Source organism: Saccopteryx leptura, chromosome 2, assembly GCF_036850995.1.
Source record: "Saccopteryx leptura isolate mSacLep1 chromosome 2, mSacLep1_pri_phased_curated, whole genome shotgun sequence".
Taxonomy (NCBI): Eukaryota; Metazoa; Chordata; class Mammalia; order Chiroptera; family Emballonuridae; genus Saccopteryx; species Saccopteryx leptura.
The window spans coordinates 244,857,144-244,880,088 of NC_089504.1; the positions used below are offsets into that span (position 1 = coordinate 244,857,144).

General features: G+C 40.2%; 1 protein-coding gene across 2 annotated transcripts in view; it reads right to left on the reverse strand.

The window, feature by feature from the left end:
* Nucleotides 1-22,945, reverse strand: part of ATP2A2 (ATPase sarcoplasmic/endoplasmic reticulum Ca2+ transporting 2) — a 65,753-nt gene that overhangs the window by 16,641 nt on the left and 26,167 nt on the right. For both annotated transcript variants that reach the window (XR_010749374.1, XM_066370943.1), the window contains exons 6-8: nucleotides 9,895-9,975; nucleotides 8,029-8,114; nucleotides 5,465-5,929 (exon numbers count right to left, since the gene is read on the reverse strand). Coding sequence is in view for 1 of the 2 variants with exons in the window: in XM_066370943.1 (XP_066227040.1) it covers nucleotides 5,465-5,929; nucleotides 8,029-8,114; nucleotides 9,895-9,975 (632 nt within the window). In the remaining variant the exon portion in view is untranslated. The remainder of the gene's footprint in view (nucleotides 1-5,464; nucleotides 5,930-8,028; nucleotides 8,115-9,894; nucleotides 9,976-22,945) is intronic.

A 22,945-nucleotide genomic window follows, 5' to 3' on the forward strand; every position in this document is an offset into this window, starting at 1 on the left:
TGGCTCAGTGGTAGAGCGTCGGCCTGGCATGCGGAAGTCCAGGGTTCGATTCCTGGTCAGGGCACACAGAAGAGGTGCCCATCTGCTTCTCCACCCCTCCCCCTCTCCTTCCTCTCTGTCTCTCTCTTCCCTCCCGCAGCCAAGGCTCCATTGGAGCAAAAGATGGCCAGGGGCACTGGGGATGGCTCCTTGGCCTCTGCCCCAGGCGCTAGAGTGGCTCTGGTCATGACAGAGCGACACCTCGGATGGGCAGAGCATCGCCCCCTGGTGGGCGTGCCGGATGGATCCCGGCCGGGCACATGCGGGGGAGTCTGACTGCCTCCCCGTTTCCAGCTTCGGAAAAATACAAAAAATAAAATAAAATAAAATAAAATAAAATAACTTCTTTTGCCTCATAAGATTTGCTTTTTATATAGACGTATTTTTTTTAAATTTCAAAATCTTCATTTTAAAAGTATACTAAGAACTAAATAAATCTTGGAACTCAACTAAAGCCATGAGTAAGATATGCAAAATGTTTTTTAAAATCAAAATATATAATTGGTTAAAACTGTGATGACTCCTGATAAAAGGCTCTTGCTCAATCAAACATCTGTATCAGTGTGTCAAATGAGAAAAAGATACATTTCCAAGGTCACATACAGCAAGATCACTCCTATAATTTTTCTAACAGATAAATACCTAAAAAAGAAAGCTTGTCAGAAGGGCCTTGCCAAAGATGTTTGACATTTTACAAAGGAGTAAACAAAAGACCAGACTGATTGAAGGACATGCTCAAGATTAGTCAATTATTGAGTAGAAGAGAGAGGATCATGTTTAACTACCAGTATTTCCTATAAGAAATCCTTGTAGTAAAAGTTGTGTACCTGCCTGACCAGGTGGTGGCGCAGTGGATAGGGCGCTGACCAGAGTTGCTGGGGACCCAGGTCGAAACCCCAACGTCAGCCTTGGCCAGTTAGTTCAGTAGTAGAGCATTGGCCTGGTGTGGGGATGTCCTGGGTTTGATTCCTGGTCAGGGCATGCAGGATAAGTGACCATCTGCTTCCCTGCCTTCCCCTCCTCCCTCTCTCTCTCTCTCTCTCTCTCTCTCTCTCCCTCCCACAGCCATGGCTCAACTGGTTTGAGTGCATCAGCCCTGGGTGTTGAGGATGGCTCTGCAGAGCCTCCACCTCAGCAGTAAAAATAGCTCCGTTGAGAGTATGGCCCCAGATAGGCAGTGCATTAGCCCCAGACAGGGGTTGCCAGGTTGATCCCAGTCAGGGTGCATGTGGGAGTCTATCTCCCCTCCTCTCACTTGGAAAAGAAGAAAGAAAAAAGGAGAAACTCCAAGGTTGCTGGCTTGGGCAGGGGGTCACTAGCTCAGCTGGAGCCCCCCAGTCAAGGCACATATGAGAAGCAATCAATGAACATCTAAAGTGCTGTAACTATGAGTTGATGCCTCCCTTCTCTCTCCCTTCCTCTCTTCTCTCTCTCTCTCTCAAAAAAAAAAAAGTCATGTGACCATCAGATATGTCACAGCTTCTCAGAGCCTCTAACCTCTTGAGCAGGATTCCCACATGATTCAAATAAAACCATATGTGAAAAACAAATTAATTGCACTAAGCAATAGCAAAACAAGTTGGCAGTATTATTATTAAACATCATGCCATTTCTTTAATGATACTGTTTATAAAAAGTGAAACTCTTTGGGTCTAATACCAGAGTGCAAAATATTCTAAGACACTAAGGATTCAAATGCATGTTAATGAAATCTGAATGCCCTTTGGCATTTTAGATTGTAAGCAAGTAAACTCCTTAGGAACTGCATGATGAAAGTATTCCTAAATCAAGGGCAGTTATGCAATCCACTGCAAGAAACCGCCTATAGAATACTGATCAGTGTCAGCTTTCTGTGCCGAGGTCGAATAGAACAAAGAGGCAGGTTGTTTCTTTAATAGAAGAAAATATTTTAAATCAAACCATTTAAGGAAAAATATAAAGAGGAAAAAATATTATGAACTCTATTTTATTCTTAGTTTGAAATCTGATTTGCTGCCAAAACTTTGAAATTAAAAAAAAATTTAAGGTCACAATTGCACATGCTGCTTACTTTTGAAGGATATAAAGGTCTGTTCTGAGGGAATTAAGAGCTTTCAGGCTGTCTAAACAGTTTGCTGGGGGATACTAAACAGGTACTATGAAAATCTGTTTCTCTCCTCAAAATAATCAGCTTGTAGCTGACAACTAGCTTATAGCCAATTTGTCCCTTACTTTCCTGAGTAAGAACTTAACCCTTTGAGTAGTGAGTTTTCATGCTCTTTGACCCCCGGGAGTGTGTTATTTTTTCAAAAAGTGAAACTAGTTTCAATTACCTTTTTATTAACCATATATCATGTTTGATAACCAATTTATGGAAACAAGAAGTACATTTGCTTTTTTTTAATGTTGCCTTACACATTTTTAAAATAAAAATTTTTGTATGATCATACTATGGATGGTCAGGAGGCACGAGGACATACATGAACGTTTGTACTACTCAAAGGGTTAATTAGTTCAAACTGTATCTACTAGGAAAAACCCAAAACAAACTGGAAGCTTACACTTGAGACAGAACACCCCAACCTGGTTTTTTGTTTTTTGTGTTTTTTTTTTGTATTTTTCCGAAGCTGGAAACGGGGAGGCAGTCAGATAGACTCCCACATGTGCCCGACCGGGATCCACCTGGCATGCCCACCAGGGGACGATGCTCTGCCCATCTGGGGCGTCACTCTGTTGCAACCAGAGCCATTCTAGCGCCTGAGGCAGAGGCCATAGAGCCATCCCCAGCGCCCGGGCCAACTTTGCTCCAATGGAGCCTTGGCTGTGGGAGGGGAAGAGAGAAACAGAGAGGAAGGAGAGGGGGAAGGGTGGAGAAGCAGATGGGCACTTCTCCTGTGTGCCCTGGCCGGGAATTGAACCTGGGACTCCTGCACGCCAGGCCGATGCTCTACCACTGAGCCAACTGGCCAGGACCTGTTTTTGTTTCTTTTTTAAAGATTTTATTTATTCATTTTAGAAAGAAAGGGACAGAAAAAGGGGGAGGAGCAAGAAGCATCAACTCCCATATGTGCCCTTGACCAGGCAAGCCCAGGGTTTTGAACTGGCAATATCAGCATCTAATCTGTTTTAAACACCTGCCTTTTTTTTTTTTTAAGATTTTATTTATTGATTTTTTTTCAGAGGGGGTGGTGTCGCTTTACTTTAGATGTTCATTGCTTGCTTGTCTTATGTGCCTTGACTGGGCAAGCCTGGGGTGTCTAACTGGCGACCTCAGCATTTTCAGGTCAATGCTCTATCTCTGCCACCAAAGGCCAGGCTGCCCATTCATTCTAAACCTGGATGTGGACTACATAAACAGTTGCGGGTTATTTGTTTCTAAAGATCATCATGAATTTAAATTTGGCAAGGTAAAGATTCAGTGGGTTTAACTGCATTAAAACAAAAAATTTCTAATGCTAAAAATCATATTTTCCAAAACCTAGAGATAAGACCAAGAGGATAACCGCGTGGCCTTTCAACATCACTCAAAAACATTTCTTAACAGGCCCACTCAAAGATTTAGTGTTCAAGAAAAAAGTCTTTCACTATGCTATTTATTAAAGGCTCATATAAAGATAACCTAGAAGTTGTAGTGCCCCATAGGCTAATAACCAGTTTTTGTAATCTACAGCAATTCTATTCTAATCTTGAATACTTCCTCAAATACTTTTGTAACCAGTTTGACCCTCTTACTGATTCCCTCATTAACTAATGAGCCTGAAAGAATCTTGAGCAAGGAGTCACTGATTCAGTTGAGCCCACACCCCTGTCAAAGCACATATGAGAAGCAATCAATAAACTAAAGTGCTACAACTACCAGTCGATGCTTTTCATCTCTCTCTTCCTGACTCTCTTGCAAAATAGCAAAACAAAAACTTATGGGAACTGAATTATATAAAAGAACATAATTCAGTTGTGTCATTATTGTATTCCATTAGTTCTTATTTTTCTAAGAGCAGGTTTGAACAATTTTACCCCCAAATGATGGTCTAACAACCTAAGGAAGGATGAAACACACAAAACCAACTAAATTAAAGGTAATTGTTTACTTTTCAAGAAGAAAACATGTCTTACGCAGTAAGTTATGGAAATATCAATTAGGACTTTAAGTAGATCAGTAGGTAACTAGCCACTCTACAGGATGGTCTTTATTTTATTTTATTTTTTTTTAATTTTTATTTTATTTATTCATTTTAGAGAGGAGGGGGGGAGAGAGAGAGAGAGAGAGAGAGAGAGAGAGAAGAAGAGAAAGAGAGAAGGGGGGAGGAGCTGGAAGCATCAACTCCCATATGTGCCTTGACCAGGCAAGCCCAGGGTTTCAAACCAGCGACCTCAGCATTTCCAGGTCGATGCTTTATCCACTGTGCCACCACAGGTCAGGCCAGGACGGTCTTCTTTTGATGCTTGTCTGTTACCAAACACATACTTGGCGACAGCGGAGCAGGGAAACAGAGGGAGCACAGTCACCTAACATTGACAGACTGCCTACATTTATTTCCTCAGTGCAGTATATCATCTGCCATACAGATACAATGTATTTCATGAAAGAGTTTTAGGAACTAAATAATCCCTCTGAAGTATTAAAAATTACCTTGCACTCATATAACCCAATCTGTTTCCAGCACATAAAATGGTATCAAATTAGCCCTGGCTAGATAGCTTGTTTGGTTAGAGCAGGGGTAGTCAACCTTTTTATACCTACCACCCACTTCTGTATCTCTGTTAGTAAAATTTTCTATCACCTACCGGTTCCACAGTAATGGTGATTTATAAAGTAGGGAAGTAACTTTATAAAATTTATAAAGCAGAGTTACAGCAAGTTAAAGCATATAATAATAATTACTTACCAAGTACTTTATGTCAGATTTTTGCTAAGTTTGGCAGAATAAATCTTTATAAAACAACTTACTATAGTTAAATCTATCTTTTTATTTATACTTCGGTTGCTCCGCTACCGCCCACCATGAAAGCTGGAACGCCCACTAGTGGGCGGTAGGGACCAGGTTGACTATCACTGGGTTAGAGCATTGTCCTGAAGCACAGAGGTTGCCGATTCAATCCTCGGTCAGGCACATACAGGAACAGACCAATGTTCCTGTCTCTCTCTCTCTCTCTCTCTCTAAAATCAATAAATTAAAACAACAACTTTGATTTCTAATTTGATACCACTTTTTTTTTTTTTAATTTATTGATTTGAGAGAGAAGAAGGGAGAGGTCAATCTGTTTCTGTGTGTGCCCTGACTGGGGACTGGACCCACAACCTTATTTAGCGCACTGGGATGACACTCCCACCAACTGAGCTCTCTGTGCAAGACTAAACCAAAGTATTTGATGGCATGAGGGCACATATTCTTAGGATAAATAAACAACAACCAACAAGAAAATTTCTTAAATTACTCCCACTTACCCGGCAGGCTGACATCTGGTTCGTTGTAAGTGTACCAGTCTTGTCTGAGCAGATAACAGAAGTACAACCAAGGGTTTCCACGGAAGGGAGGCTCCGAACAATGGCATTTTTCTTTGCCATTCTGCGAGTTCCAAGAGCCAGGCAGGTGGTGATGACAGCAGGCAGACCTTCAGGAATGGCAGCAACTGCCAGGGCCACTGCGATTTTAAAGTAGTAAATAGCACCTCTGATCCATGAGCCCCCATGAACTGGGTCATTGAAGTGCCCAATGTTTATGATCCAGACTGCGATGCAAATAAGGGAGATGACTTTGGAGAGCTGCTCTCCAAACTCATCTAGTTTTTGCTGGAGGGGTGTTCGCTCCTGTTCCGTTGCCACCATTTCATCCCGGATCTTGCCAATTTCAGTGTTAACTCCAGTTGCCACCACTACTCCCATGGCTTTGCCAGCAGCAATGTTTGTACCCTAGGACAGAAACAGAGGAAAAGTGGTTACAAGTTTACACTATCCCCAACTTAAATACTGACTAATAAACTCAGACTGTGTGATCTTGCTAGAGAACCAGCCACCCCCCTTTGATAATGAACAGTAACTCACCCAGACAGTGTGGTACGTCTCTCCCTGGGGCTCATCTCATGCGATACCTCCTTTCCCCAGAGCAGCCCACACTGACCCCCTGGTCTCTATTCACAACCCTGATCCTGGCTTACAGACTAGCTGTGGGCTGGAGCAAGGCTCTAATCCCTCAAACTCCATAGCGTGCTCAACCCTAAGCATTCACCACCTCTGGCTCTAACTCAACCCCCTACTTTCATCACAGATAAGAAGGACAACCAGCACCACAGGCGGTTCCCCTGAGGACCTCCACTCAAGCACTGGCATTCCAAAATCAATGAACTCAAGGATGAGAGTTCTCTCCACAGCCCACCATAATTCCTAATGTTGGAATAATATGGCTTCATTACTTTCATTGTAACTTGATAGTACTTTACTTACTGCAGGGTGGTTAGGCTCCTGTACTAACCCACAAAGCCTATGACTAAAAATATTTTAAATTCCAAACAAGCAAAATCTATCCATGTCCCAACTTTTTATTTTGAAAAAATTTAACAGAAAAATTGAAATAGTACAATGAACATCCATCTGACTTTTTACCCAGATTCACCAATTACTGTTACTTTGTGACAGAAACAGAAAAAGGGACAGATAGGCACAGACAGAAAGGAAAAGAGATGAGAAGCATCAATTCTTCGTTGCAGCTACTTGCTTGTTAATTGATTCATTTCTCATTATGTGCCTTGACCGGGGGGCTACAGCAAAGTGAGTGACCCCTTGCTCAAGCCAGTGACCATGAGGTCATGTCTATGATCCCACGCTCAAGCCAGCAATCTGCGCTCAAGCTGGTGAGCCAGCTCTCAAGCTGGTGACTTTGGGGCTTCGAACCCAAGCCCTCTGTATCCTAGTCCAACACTTTATTCTCTGAGCCACTGCCTGGTCAGGCCAGACTCACCAATTATTAATGGTTTGCCATATTTGTTTTGCTCTAAACACATACCTGCAGGTGGTCTCTTATCAAGTGTGCCCTGACCAGGCATTGAACCCAAGACGTCTACATGCCAGGCCAATACTCTATCCACTGAGCCAACCGGCTGAGGCCAATAAATCTAACTTTATAATATGTTTACAGATAAAGAGTTTAAAGATGTTTGACCAGGCCCTGGCCGGTTGGTTCAGCGGTAGAGCGTCGGCCTAGCGTGCGGAGGACCCGGGTTCGATTCCCGGCCAGGGCACATAGGAGAAGCGCCCATTTGCTTCTCCACCCCTCCGCCGCGCTTTCCTCTCTGTCTCTCTCTTCCCCTCCCGCAGCCAAGGCTCCATTGGAGCAAAGATGGCCCGGGCGCTGGACATGGCTCTGTGGCCTCTGCCTCAGGCGCTAGAGTGGCTCTGGTCGCAATATGGCGACGCCCAGGATGGGCAGAGCATCGCCCCCTGGGGGGCAGAGCACCGCCCCTGGTGGGTGTGCCGGGTGGATCCCGGTCGGGCGCATGCGGGAGTCTGTCTGACTGTCTCTCCCTGTTTCCAGCTTCAGAAAAATGAAAAAGAAAAAAAAAAAAAAAAAAAAAAAGATGTTTGACCATATCTTCTTATTTTAATCCTCAAAAACTTGCCAAATGAAACAAAACTAGTTTTCTACTATTATATATTTCTGATGTTTTCTGGCAGCTAAGCTTGACCACAAAGACTGTGATGATCCTCTAGACAGGGGTCTCAAACTCAACTCAGCATGTGGGCCGCAGAGCAAGATCACAGCCGTTCGGCAGGCCGCACTTGGTCTACAAAAGGCAACTGTTACGCAACACTTTTCTCACTGCAGTTGAAAACAAAAAAAAATCAGTATAACATTGTTTGGCGGGCCGCATGCGGCCCGCGAGTTTGAGACCCCTGCTCTAGAATAACGGCCAACACTTTCTAAAGTCTGACCACTGAAGGTATGCAATAAATATACACACTTAAAAACTCTGAAAATGCCCCCCCTCCAAAAGTACACATGACAAAGTACTTACAGAAAAGAGCATGTTCTTCTTATCTTGGTTGACAGCCCGCGGGTCAGGGACAGGGTCAGTGTGTTTGATGACAGAGACAGATTCACCTGAGCAGATTCAGAGGCAGGAGAGAGAAGGTTAGACCTGTGCAGTCTACACCTGGAACCTGGGAGTCCTCACCCACTCACGCCGCAACCTCTTAGGACAAGATAAATGGCCCAATTCATTCAAAGGAGGTAAACTAGTACAATTTAGTAATAGAAACTACTTTTACAGCAATTCAGGATTAAAATTAATATAATTTCTAAACAAAGGAATTTTATTGGGAAGTAAAATCCCAGCCAATTATCTTTATTTTCTGGAGTAACTATTTAAATTTAGTTTATTTTCAGGTATCACTTTATACTCTAATACTGTGACTATACAGTTATATATATTTGTTGTATGCTTATGCATACACACACTTCAATACTATTTTTAATGTTTATTTTATCAATTTTTAGAGAGGAAGAGAGAGACAGAGAGAGGAACACTGATCTGTTCCTGTATGTGCCCGGACTGGGGATCGAACCTGCAACCTCTGCGCTTCAAAATAGTGCTCTAACCAACCGAGCTATCCAGCCAGGGCCACATACTCCAAGACTTTTAAAAAATGGTGAAAGTATATTTATTTTTAGTGAACTAGACAAACTATAGATGCATTATAAGAACAATAAGGATCATCCTCTGGGAAGTCTGTTGTTTTGTTCAACAATATCAAAGATGAGAAATGATGCTCATTTGTATGTATTAACCAGACCATTCTATATCAATAAAACAAAATGGAAAAACAGTGATCAGCAGCTGCACCACAAAAAGCACATGGTAAAAAGGTTACTTCTTATAAATTTTACAATGTCTTACTGAATTTGGTTTCAACTTGACTTATTAGCACTTATAAAATACATAATCAGGGTCAGTCTGAGTGATATAAAATATGGCTCCAATTGTTAATTCAAATGTCAGGTATTAAACTTTACTATTGATACTTGAAAAAAAAATCTGGTTCCTCAATCTAACCTAAAAAAAAACTACAGCATAATTATTCAACAAAAATGACATTTAAAAAACTATGAAAAGTCTAACATTGGCAATTATTTCTGTAGGTAGGCACACTATGAAGATTTCATACATATAACCTAATTCCCTAACATTTTATGGCTTAATCAGCTTCCAGCTTATTGCTGCTAATGGAAGTTTTAATAGATAAAACGATCCATAAAAAAACAAAAAAAATACAGAACCCAGGTTACTTAAATCACTACCTTCATGACATCAACACAGCTTTTCAAAACTGATCACCAGATAAATCTTGATAACCTTTGGATTTTATATTTATTCTCAACTTAACTCAGGTGCTGCAACTATGAGTTGATGCTTTTCATTTCTCTCCCTTCCTGTCTGTACCTCTGTCTCTCACTTGAAAAAGAAAAAGAAAGCCCAACCAGGCGGTGGCGCAATGGATAGAGTGTCGAACTGGGATGAGGAGGACCCAGGTTCGAAACCCTGAGGTCACAGGCTTGAGTGCAGGCTCATCAGCTTGAGGCGGAGTCGCTGGCTTGAGCCCAAAGGTCACTTGCTCCACTGTAGCTCCCAGTCAAGGCACATATAAGAACGCAATCATTGAACAAGTAAGTAGCTGCAACGAAGAACTGATGCTTCTCATCTCTCTCCCTTCCTGTTTGTCCCTATCTGTCCCTCTATCTCTGTCAAAAAAAAAGAAAAAGTGTCTTAGAGAGAATTAGAATAGGAAATCATAAAGGGATAGTAGGGCAAGAGTTGACTCAATTAGCATGGAATCGAGAGAAGCTTCAGAAACTCAATGGCCTTCCAATACAGAATACTTACCTGTGAGAATTGACTGGTCGACTCTTAGAGTAGTAGATTTGATGGAAGTTAACCTTATATCAGCAGGAACTTTGTCACCAACTAATTGGGGAGAAAAAAAGGCAGCTAAAATAAACAACTTTTATAATCATATTACATAGAGATGAATTTGTCTCAAAATAAAACACAATTTCCCAATTTCCTTTTTTTTTTTTTTTCTGAAGTTGGAAACGGGGAGGCAGTCAGACAGACTCCCGCATGCGCCCAACCGGGATCCACCGAGCATGCCCACCAGGGGGCGATGCTCTGCCCATCTGGGGCATCGCTCTGTTGCAGCCAGAGCCCTTCTAGTGCCTGAGGCAGAGGCCATAGAGCCATCCTCAGCGCCCGGGCCAACTTTGCTCCAATGGAGCCCTGGCTGCGGGAGGAGAAGAGAGAGACAGAGAGGAAGGAGAGGGGGAGGGGTGGAGAAGCAGATGGGCGCTTCTCCTATGTGCCCTGACCGGGAATCGAACCCGGGACTCCTGTACGCCAGGCTGACGCTCTACCACTGAGCCAACTGGCCAGGGCAAAACACAATTTTTAAAGAAAAGAGCTTATATACAGCACAAATATGTAAGTTTCTGTTAAAATGAGTAAGATAATCAACTTATCCTCAGGGTAATGAAAAATCTTTTGCTGATAGATATAAGATTTGAATTACACAGGATAGAAAAGAATGAAAGTGCCCTGCGCTGTGTTCAAAATATGAATGAGAGCACATCAGTACCAAAACAATTGAACAGACTTTCTGAAAAGTAACTAAGGTAGTTTTGGAATTCTGCAAATCTTACAGTAAAAAAAATTTAGAAAAGTAAGTACAGTCTCCCCTAGAATTGCATTTGGTATTAAGTCAAACCTTCATTTTCCAGATTTACCCTACACACTGGATTATAACCCTGTCACTGGTAATATACACACTGGCAAAATAGCTACCCTGTCCAACAAGTAGATTTATTCCATTTGTTAAACCTTCAGTTTAGTTCTGGTTTTTCTGCATTTCAGAGCTTTTAAATTCAGGGAGAATATGGTTTGCCTTTTGAACTCTAGTTCATAAAACAACCCTATAGCCTAAGTAGGAAACGTGGTCATAAAGTGACGCAGAGACCACCAACATATCATCTCAAGAGGAAAAATCACTCTTGAATTTGATCCCAGGTACACATTAAGTTAAGGTAAAACTGCTGCTGGAAATGCTTATGCAACAAATAGAAATATTTAGACTGAACAAGCCAGAACCTTCCATTGTAATATACTGTTTATACTACAATTAAGTAACCATATTTTAACTTTAGTGACTTTTAACAGCTAAAATGCCCCATCAAGATAAAAATTTTAAACCAACATAAAAAAATCTTTCTTTGTTGTATTATTTTTCATCATAATTAATTCTATCCCGCGTGACCCTGAACATGAAAAGAATGTAAGTTCAATATCCCTAAATGGAAAATTGCCCTGAAAAGGTTCTTTTGATATCTGTGGCAATTTGTGCCATGATCCAACAGGAGCAGACAACTTCTCTCTACTCTCTAAGGTGGCACAGAGGTACACACAGTCAATAAGCACTATTGTACTTCTGCACTCTAACAACATATACCAGCAATCCAAAAGCAGACTGTTTCATTTTATACTGAAAGCTTAATCTCTTTTTCTATTTAAACAATTTCATACATAAGTCCTACCTAGCTCATACTCTCATATACCTGTCACTAATCTAATATTCAAAACAAGGATAAACTACAATAGAACCCAAAAGTAGTATCACAGCATTTATTTAGCTGTGTTCAGTGAAAGCTCAGAGATTTTGAAGTGAATGGAAAATGTATTTCCAAGGTTAAATTTCTTTTTTGGGTAATGTAGTAAAAATATTGGCTATTAGTTGAAGGTAGAATCAGTATTATATACATGCAGCATTAAAAATTATATTTATACTGGCATACAGAAACCAGCTACTTTTTTTTTTTTTAATTTTATTTATTCATTTTTAGAGAGGAGAGAGAGACAGAGAGGGAGAGAGAGGAGAGAGAGACAGAAAGAGAGAAGGGGGGAGGAGCTGGAAGCATCAACTCCCATATGTGCCTTGACCAGGCAAGCCCAGGGTTTTGAACCGGAGACCTCAGCATTTCCAGGTCAATGCTTTATCCACTGCGCCACCACAGGTCAGGCCCAGCTACTTTTTAACTGTTGGCTAAATATTCAGGAATGACTCAAATGCTAGTGAAACAGATGACTTGGGAAGCCCTTAAAAAGTGACCTCAAGTTCTTCTTAACTTTTCCACCCTACAGCAGCCATTCTAATTGGGAGGCAATTAAATATATAAAAATTAAAAGAAAGTATGATCTGGGGGCCTTTTATAAACTACAAAATCTCAGGCCTTGCTTTTCAGGAGTACAGCTCAATGCACTTTGTGGTAAGGTCCAAGAATCTACATTTTAAAAAGTTTCCAAGCACACTAAAAAATTAATACAAGAAAATGAAGCCAAGTATAACTGGGGTCATAGAGCTAACAAAGGGCTCATTTAGAACACCTTCACTATGTGCTGTTTTTTGTGTGCCAAGGAAGTATTCCAGCTCTAAGACAAGAAGACCTAAATTCTCCCACACTTGGAAAATGTACCATCTTAGTTCTATTTACATTCCTCATTCCACTAGGAACTGATCTCTGTGTGGAAAGGTACTAAAGAAGCATAAATCCAAACTGGTCCTAAAAACCTGTCATATTCTAGTATTCTCTTAGCTAGAAAGACTCTCAACACATCATCTCGATCAACACATGTCCTCGTTTTAGACAGGAAACTAAAGTTAAGAAATAAAAGGAGTCTTGCCTAACAAACTTCAATTAATGAAAGATTTCCTTTAACTTCCGGTGCGATTCTGCTTCATGGTTTTTGTAGAGTAAATTTAGGTCTGAATCTATTAGGAAGCAGGCTCTAAGGAAGGACACTGCTCACAAAAACTAGGGGATCAAGGAATGTGCAGATACTCCAGTACTTGTAGCCTTTTGTATAGTGCATTTTCAGCAATGAAATAGAAGTTGGTTTTGCATCTCATTTGCATAGTCAACAATGTTCTTTGACTTGTTTGCTTTTCTGATGTTCTTGTTTTCTTGGGAAAACTGGAAAGGCACACGCAAAAGAATGAAACTCGACTACAGTTTGTCCCCTTGTACTAAAATTAATTCAAAATGGATCAAAGACCTAAATATAATACCTGAAACAAATTACATAGAAGAAAACATAGGTACTAAACTCATGGACCTTGGTTATAAAGAGCACTTATGAATTTGACTCCAAAGGCAAGAGAAGTGAAGGCAAAGAAATATGAATGGGACCACATCAGACTAAGAAGTTTTTGCACAGCAAGAGAAACTGACAACAGAATAAACAGCCAACTAAATGGGAGTTGATATTTTCAAACAACAGCACAAATAAGGGCCTAATATCCAAAATATACAAAGAACTCATAAAACTCAACAACAAGCAAACAATCCGATAAAAAAATGGGAAGAGGACATGAACAGACACTTCTCCCAGGAAGAAATACAAATGGCCAACAGATATATGAAAAGACTAGAAAGCCCGGCGGTCATACAAAATGACCGCTGTTCTAGATATTATAAATTGTAATTAAAATGATTTGTGCAAAGGTGTCTGCTAATTCAAACTGAATTAGCCAGGGCAGGCGGCGAGGACGCCCCTTTGCTTTTTAAGAGTGGTGGATGATTCTCAATTAGTGGAACTACAATGTTTCCGTACTTGCAACATTGAGAAAATCCTTTCTTGCCACGGTCAAATCGATTAGTTTCTAACTTGAAGTTTAAGGACTGACAGTGTTCACATTTAATATTCATGTCACCAGAGGAATGCTCAAAAATTAAAGTTTCTCCATTTGAAACTGTTTTAATCCTTTTTGTGTGTCGGTCAGCATTACTCTGTCGTTTTTTTGCATTTCTCTCCTGCCTTTGTTCAAGGGACTCATTTTGTCGAGACAGGCTTTTTTGTCTTGCATCTGAGGCAAGCCTTGTTTCTCTATGCTCATCAGTCTCATTTTGCCAAGAAAGACGCATTTGCTCTGCGACTGAAGCAAGCCTTGTCTTTCTCTGCTCAATGGTTTCTTTTTGTCGAGAAAGCCGTTTTTGTGCAGCTTTAGCTCCTTTTCTCTCCTCTTCAGTGCTGTATTTTCTAGGAGGCATTCTTAAAAGAAATTACATTAAGACGTAGTTTTTATGTAAAACAGATGATTGCCAATGCAAACAAATGTTCACCTTCCCCCTGATCCGCTCAATTTGCGTTCAGCCGTGGCAACTTCACCCCATTGGCTATACAGTTACGCAAGCAACCAATAAGCTATCGGCGACAGACACTTAAGCCGCATATAATAAAGATGCTCATCTTCATTAGCTATTAGAGAAATGCAAATCAAAACTACAATGAGATACCACCTCACACCTGTTAGAATAGCTATTATCAACAAGACAGGTAATAATAAGTGTTGGAAGGTTGTGGAGTAAAAGAAACCCTCATCCACTGTTGGTGAGAATGTAAAAGTAGTACAACCATTATGGAAGAAAGTATGGTGGTTCCTCAAAAAATTAAAAATAGAACTACCGCCTGACCAGGCGGTGGCGCAGTGGATAGAGCATCAGACTGGGATGCAGAGGACCCAGGTTCGAGACCCCGAGGTTTCCAGCTTGAGCGCGGGCTCATCTGGTTTGAGCAAAAGCCCACCAGCTTGAACCCAAGGTTGCTGGCTCCAGCAAGGGGTTACTCGGTCTGCTGAAGGCCTGCGATCAAGGCATATATGAGAAAGCAATCAATGAACAACTAAGGTGTTGCAACGCGCAATGAAAAACTAATGATTGATGCTTCTCATCTCTCTCCGTTCCTGTCTGTGTCTGTCCCTCTCTCTGACTCACTCTCTGTCTCTGTAAAAAAAAAAAAAAAAAAAAAAAAAAAAAATTGAACTACCATATGACCCAGCAATCCCTCTTCTGGGTATATACCCCAAAACTCAAACACACTAGTAAGTAAAGACACATGCAGCCCCATGTTCACTGCAGCATTGTTCACAGTGGCTAAGACATGGAAACAACCAAAAAGCCCTCAATAGATGATTGGATAAAGATGTGGTACATATACACTATGGAATACTACTCAGCTGTAAGAAATGATGACATTGGATCATTTACAACATGGATGGACCTTGATAACATTATACTAAGTGAAATAAGTAAATCAGAAAAAAACAAGAACTTTATGATTCCATACATAGGTGGGACATAAAAATGAGACTCAGGGACATGGACAAGAGTGTGATGGTTACGAGGGGTGAGAGGAAGGGAGAGGCACATAAAAAACCAGATAGAAGGTGATGGAAGACAATTTGACTTTGGGTGATGTGATATGCAACATAATCAAATGTCAAAATAACCTGGAGATGTTTTCTCTAAACCTATGTACTCTGACTGATCAATGTCATCCCATTAAAATTAATAAAGAAAAAAAAATATATATATATATACTAAAAAAAAAAGAAAATGCTTTTTTTATTGCTTCATATTCATTTTGAAATATCCCCTAATTTTTATGAGCAGTATAAAAGATCTATGGAAGTCAAGATTCAACAAATACTCCTCAAACTAAGACATAATTTTCCTTTGTCTGCAGGCATCTGTGAATTTCAGACAAAGAGTTTTGTGCCTGAGGAGTAGGTAGTGCTGTGCTGATGATGACATCCAGTGCTATTTCCCTGATGGGGCCTGTCAATGCCCTCAGGGCAAGTGGTAGTGGAAAATTCTTCCTCTTGCCAAGGAGATGTTCTGCAATTCTTTTCCTCTGAAACTAATGTCTCTTGGGTTTAGCAATGTAATAAAAGAATAAATTCTGTTATAAACTACTCTCCATTTGTTCAACATTTGACACTTTTCAAATTCAGCTCTTGGCTCCTTAAATCTAAGGAGATCTTTAACCTGCTATCACAATAGAGATTTCCACTCTAGGCAAAACTTCAATCTATACAGTACTTTATGCTAGGTTACCAAGAATGCAAGTAAAAGTTAAAGGACATTATTACTTTACCATATTTTAGAATTGAACACAAGCTTTCTTTATTTTAAAATTTAGGAAGGAGTGTTATAAGCCATGATACTTATACATTGTCTACAACTGTGTCAAAAATAAATACTAATGGTTAAAATCAGTATAAAAAGCCTTTTTATAAATTGGCTTTATGTAGGAAAATCTAATTCACTGTAGCAAATTCAACCAAAGCTATTCAAATCTTTTCTAAAAGAAAACTATATATCAGATTAGAAATTACCTTTTAAATACCATTGTTTTTTAGTTTAAATGGCCTCCGGGAAAAGCAAGCCATAATAGAATTAACCTAAATTAGTTAAAAATTTAATTATGACTCAAACATTTTCACTATGTTTCCAATTTGAGTCATAAATTTTGTAAAGGCGGAAAAAATTAAATTCTTTGCTTGAGAAGCATTACTTAAAACTATTTCCAGGCCTCAGTGGGCAGTGAAGGAACATTACAAATTGCCATAGTATATTAAGTTTGCTCCTAATCTGGTATTTTTTGTGGGGGTTGGCGGAGTATTATCTATGATGCAACATCTTTAAAAAATGCTATGTGATATCATTCTCTTGTTTAAAATAGCTTTTTCTTACTAGACTTGAGATAAAATTTAGTACCTTTACCTGCTCCGTTTCCAAACTGGGCTGGTTCACCCCTCCTTAGGTAACCTGGTGGCCCCCACTCCCAGGAGATCACCGTACTGATGCCAAACTTAGTGTGGACATCCATCAAAATAGTGCACTACAGCCCAGAACTCCTGAGCTCAAGCAAGTAGCTGGGACTACAGGGACGTGCCACCGTGCCTGGCTCAAGTTAACCATGGTTTATAACACTCTCCATGACCCAAATGCTGCTGCCTACCACTCTGCCCTCTCCTCTAAGCTTCAAACACAAGGGTCTTCAGTTCCTCAGTTCTTTCAGTTTTCTGCTCTCTTCCAAATAGTAAAGCTTTCCATGAATTTTAAGATTAGGTTGGCATCCCTTATGATGTGCCCTCGGAGAGCTATCCTCAGAGAGCTGATATGTCTTCCCCATGAGACCAAAAGCTTCATTAAGGCAGAGTCACTTAGTCACCACTGATTTCCTAGCCCCTAGCACTGGGCTAGCACTCAGTGGTCGCCAATAAAATATTTGTCAATGAATGATGTATATACTTACAAACATTATTTCTTTAAATAAATAAGCAACAGAGACTTATATTATCAAGTTGAAGAATGTCACAAAGATACAACAATGAAAATAAATCAGGAGGCCCTGGCCGGTTGGCTCAGCGGTAGAGCATCAGCCTGGCGTGCGGGGGAATCAGGTTCGATTCCCGGCCAGGGCACATAGGAGAGGTGCCCATTTGCTTCTCCACCCCCCCCTTCCTCTCTGTCTCTCTCTTCCCCTCCCGCAGCCAGGGCTCCATTGGAGCAAAGATGGCCCGGGCGCTGGGGATGGCTCCTTGGGCTTTGCCCCAGGCGCTAGAGTGGCTCTGGTCGTGGCAGAGCGACGCCCCGGAGGGGCAGAGCATCGCCCCCTGGTGGGCAGAGCATCGCCTCCTGGTGGGCGTGCCAGGTGGATCCCGGTCGGGCGCATGCGGGAGTCTGTCTGTCTCTCCCCGTTTCCAGCTTCAGAAAAATACAAAAAAAAAAAAAAAAAGAGAAGAAAAGAAAAGAAATCAGGAGCCAAAGAGATCACACTCAGTTGAGCTGAATGAGATTTAATAGTGATCACTGCTTAAACTCTATATTTAGCCCTGGCCGGTTGGCTCAGTGGTAGAGTGTTGGCCCAGCGTGTGGATGTCCCAGGTTTGATTCCTGGTCAGGGCACACAAGAGAAGTGACCATTTACTTCTCCACCCTCTCCCCCCCCTCTCTTCTCCTCTTGCAGCCATGGCTCAGTTGGAACAAGTTGGCCCTGGACACTGAAGATGGCTCCATGGCCTTGCCTCAGGTACTAAAATAGCTCAGTTGCCAAGCAACAGAGAAACACTTCAGATGGGCAGAGCAACACTGGTGGGGGCTTGTTGGATGGATCCCCTTTGGGGCACATGCAGGAGTCTGTCTCTATGCCTCCCTGCTTCTCACTTAAGGAAAAAAAAAGGAAAAGAAAAAATAATTTTGTATTTAAAGTTTTAAAATTAATTTTAGAGACAGAAGAGAGATTTATCTCCAATCCCAGTTTACACAAGAGGAAAATGAGGCAAGAAAACAAGCTTGCTCAAGATCAGTGTTTTTACTACCATATTACAGACTAAATTAGTCACCATTTTCATGACTATCTAGGTGTTTCTCATTTTTCCTACTATAATGTTGTATGGTGAACATCTTTATGCACTTAGATTACTTCTAAGATAGATTCACAGGAGAATTTTCCCACAAATGTATTCTTCCACCAAATTTATATCCCTGTCATTTCCCTATTTTTCCAATATTTTATTTTTCTGAGCAATGGTAACACCAAACACTTTATTTTTCAAAATTATTTTATTATCTTCAAAATAAAAGTTGTTTTACATTTTTACATAGTCAAATTTGGTGATCCTGGCGGTTTTGTGTAACACTTAGGAAATATGTTTTCTACATACATCATGTGGTTCTTTCTAATTTTTCCAAAATCTTCATCACAGTAGCAGGGATGGAAAGGTTGGCAATCAACTGGTACTGTGACTATCACTGAGTCACGGGGAGTGGGGAGGGGAGATTATAGGAAATTAGGAAATGTGAGCTGCATAAAATTTAGGTCAAGCTTCAAGATCAACTGGTCCATCATGAACATGGTCAGGGAGACCTTCCTGAGTTCCTCACTTCTCATGGTTCTTAATATCTTACCTACCCTGACAGTGCTGAGTGAAGATCTCAAAACTCTGCTTCTAATGTACCCACATTGACCTGTTTTAGACTATAGGCTCTTCTGCTTATATACAAATTCTTAAGATTAAGAATTTACATCTGTTTGTAAAAGAGATCCATCACATAGATACAGATGGCTCAGATCTACATCTCCAATTGAGTCCTGTTCTCCCATCCTTCTCATTGTGAAACAACGACATCCATATGGGGGGAAATGCAAAATAGAACAAACCTAACTCACTACCTTATTTGGCTGTACAACTTTGCTTTTGCTTCTCTGATCAATGTGTATCATTTTAGGACCTGGTAAAAACAGTTTACTCTAACAGTGTTCCAGTAACACTATGTAAACTGCTTAACCAGACAATATTTTACTTAATTACACTATTTAACTGTACTTCATTTCCCATGGTTTTATTTTTTAAATTTTTCATTCATTCATTCATTCATTCATTCATTCATTCATTCGAGAGAGGGGGGGAGGAGAGACAGAGAAGTGGGGAGAAGCAGGAAGCATCAACTCCCATATGTGCCTTGACCAGGCAAGCTCAGGATTTCAAATCAGTGACCTCAGTGTTTCAGGTTGATGCTTTATCCACTGCGCAGCCACAGGTCAGGCCATTTCCCATAGTTTTTTTATTTTTATTTTATTTATTCATTTTAGAGAGGAGAAGGAGACAGAGAGAGAGAGGGATAGAGAGTAGAGAGGAGAGACAGAGAGAGAGAAGGGGAGAAGAGCTGGAAGCATCAACTCCCATATGTGCCTTGACCAGGTAAGCCCAGGGTTTCGAACCGGCAACCTCAGCATTTCCAGGTCAACGCTTTATCTACTGCGCCACCACAGGTCAGGCTCCCATAGTTTTGTTGATATAAAATCAACACATAACACTGTATAAGTTTAAGGTATACAACATAATGATTTGATAGACATATATATTGCAAAGATGATTACAGCTGGTCCTCAAATAGCATCCTTTTTTCTCCCAACATCGTTTCATTGTAACATTAAGGAAAAGAACAACAACAAAAAAACATTCCTAGCTGGGGCCACTGTCTGTGTGGAGTTTGCATGTTGTCTCCCCTTGTTTGTGGGGATTTTCTCCAGGTACTCACATCCTAAAGACGTGCACATTAGGTGAACAGGCCTATCTAAACTGTCCTAGTCAGAGGGTGTGGGTGTGAGTGCACCCTGTGATGGAAGGGCTTCCTGTCTAATACTGGCTCCCTCTTTGCACCCTGAACTGCCGGGATAGGTCCCAGCCACCCCATGACCCGAAACTAGAATAAGTGGGTTGGAAACTGATTACTTGTTTTTATTAATCTTTTTTAAATTTAATTTAATTTAATTTAATTTTTTTCTTTACAGGGACAGAGAGAGAGAGTCAGAGAGAGGGATAGACAGGGACAGACAGGAACAGAGAGAGATGAGAAGCATCAATCATCAGCCCTTCCTTGCAACACCTTAGTTGTTCACCGATTGCTCTCTCATATGTGCCCTGACCGCGGGCCTTCAGCAGACCTAGTAACCCCCTGCTCAAGCCAGCGACCTTGGGTCCAAGCTGGTGAGCATTTTTTATTTTGCTCAAGCCAGATGAACCCGCGCTCAAGCCAGCAACCTCGGGGTCTCGAACCTGGGTCCTTCCGCATCCCAGTCCAATGCTCTATCCATGGCGCCACCGCCTGGTCAGGCTATTAATCTTTCTTAAATGTATGCACAGCTCACATTTTCTTCAATGTTTTCATATTAGAAATGTTTTGCATCTTTATTTAGGAGTTTGGTGATGTTTTTGTAACCAGAAATATGCTGCAGGAACTAACGATTAGACTATGGTAAAACTGATTTTACTATATACCATTTTGCTTAAAGTAGCAGTTTCTAAGAACTCATCAATGACATCAAGGACTTACTGCAACTAGTTAATATCTATCGCCTCAGTTATAATTTCTTCCCCTTGTGATAAGAATGTTCAAGTTCAAACCTCAGAAACTTTCAAGTATACAATACAGTACTGTTAACTACAGTCACCGTGCTGTACATTACATCCCTAGAATAAACTTATAATTGGAATTTTGTACCTTTTAACCACCTTTACCAATTCACCTACCCCTGCTCGAGGCAACCACCAATCTGATCTCTGTTCCTATGGGTCTAGGGGTTTTTATAGACTCTACAATAAGTAGTAGTTGTCTTTCTCTGTCTTACTTATTTTACTTGGCATAATACCCTCATTGTTATAAATGGCAGGATTTGCCTTTTTTACAGTAGAATAAGAGTCCATTATACACAAGGTGGGGCAAAAGTTGTTTATATGAAAAATACAATAATTAATAATGCAATAAATGTATTTTGTATATTCACAACTGTAAACCATGTATATACACACACATTTTCTTTACCCATTCATACACTGACAGACAAGATATTATCATTTCTTGCCTATTGTAAATAGTGCTACAAGAAACATATCTTTTCAGGACAGTGATTTTGTTTCTTTCAGATATATGTTCAGAAGTGGGTTTGCTGGATTATATGGTATACTTCATTTTAAAAAACGAAATAAATATCATCCTGGGAGAAAGGTAAATGAAACCCCTAAAATTGTATATAAGATTTTGAATGTGTGTCTTTGGAGAGAATCTATAGATTTAATTCTCAAAGGAACTGTAATCTAGAAATAATTAAAAACTACTGTTATAGAGCTTTGCTTCTCAAAATGTAGTCCATGAGGGAGCTTGGTAGAAATGCAGACTACTCAGGCCCGACTCCAGACTTACAGAATCAAAAAACACTAACAAAATCCCCAAGCACAGGAAGTTAGAGACAGTGCTCTAAGCAGCTGGCCAAACCTAAAGGCCTAATTCTGTTGTTTTAAAAACAGCCTTCAAGCCAAGAGAGATTTTTACATTTTTAAAGGCTTGATGTTTATTTAAAAAAACAAAAACAAAAGTTTGCTAATCCCTCTGCTCTACACACAGAATTGATTTCTCCAATATTTGTGTTAGGGAGCTTGGCAGGTCTACACCAATTGTTGGCCGACTGTATAGTAAGGATGCTGCAATTCTTTTTTTCTAAAAGCAAAAGAGATTCACATATGGCCACATAATGTGAATCAAACATCATTTAGAACCAGAAAGCTCCAATTACCCAACTCTGTAGAGGTTAATTTACTTTGTCCAGTACTATGTGGAATTACAATAATAATAAAGGTTCTTACAGGAATCCATCATCTTTCTATTTTACAAATTTGTCTTTACATTTCCTCAACTGCTTGGAAATGCCACTTCACAAATGTTACTTTCATTACTGAAAGCTGACTATTAAAAACAAAATTTTTCTTCCCTTAAATAGTGAAAGAATTAATCTTTTTTTTTTTTTTAAAGAATTAATCTTTTTAAAAAATTGGACACATTCTGAAATTGCTGGCACTACTGCTAAATATTTACTCTTTATTCCATGACATACAAAATCAATTTCTTTGGAAGCTAAAACAAATTCTATTTTATGTTAAGATTGTGCCCTTTCTATCACTCACATAACCTTAAAATATGATTTGCTCCAGTGTATGCAACAGGACAGAAGTCATCTGAGGATATTTATGTACTTGTGCTATTCATCAACTCTGGGTTACCAAGATACATGAAGTTTGTTTTAAACAATCCTGAAAACAGTGACCTTGAGAAGTCAATAAATAACCCCTAACCCCCAGGGCATATACTGAAACTTTCAAAATTCTAGATTTAAACTTCATTTACTTTGTATTAGCAGATAATACAGAAAGCTTAAAAACACCAATATTCATTTCTCAAAAAATTACACTTGATTTTACTATGGTTCCCATTTACCCAGAGAAGTATTTTCCTGGCATTAAGCTAATACATAATTATTGTGGCTCCAGAATATGAAAATGTGGGTAACTTTCTCCGTATTTTTACTTACCAAATCAATTTTACTTGGTGTTATAGTCTAGATACTTCTGAGGTTTAGCTAAGCATTTGCAATGCACGCTTGTGCACAGTGTCTCTTTGTGGAGGTTATAGGCTGGTATAGCAACATCTAAAATCTGATTTCCTTACTCCCTACACACCCCCTAGAATACTGCCCAGTCCAGTCTAGT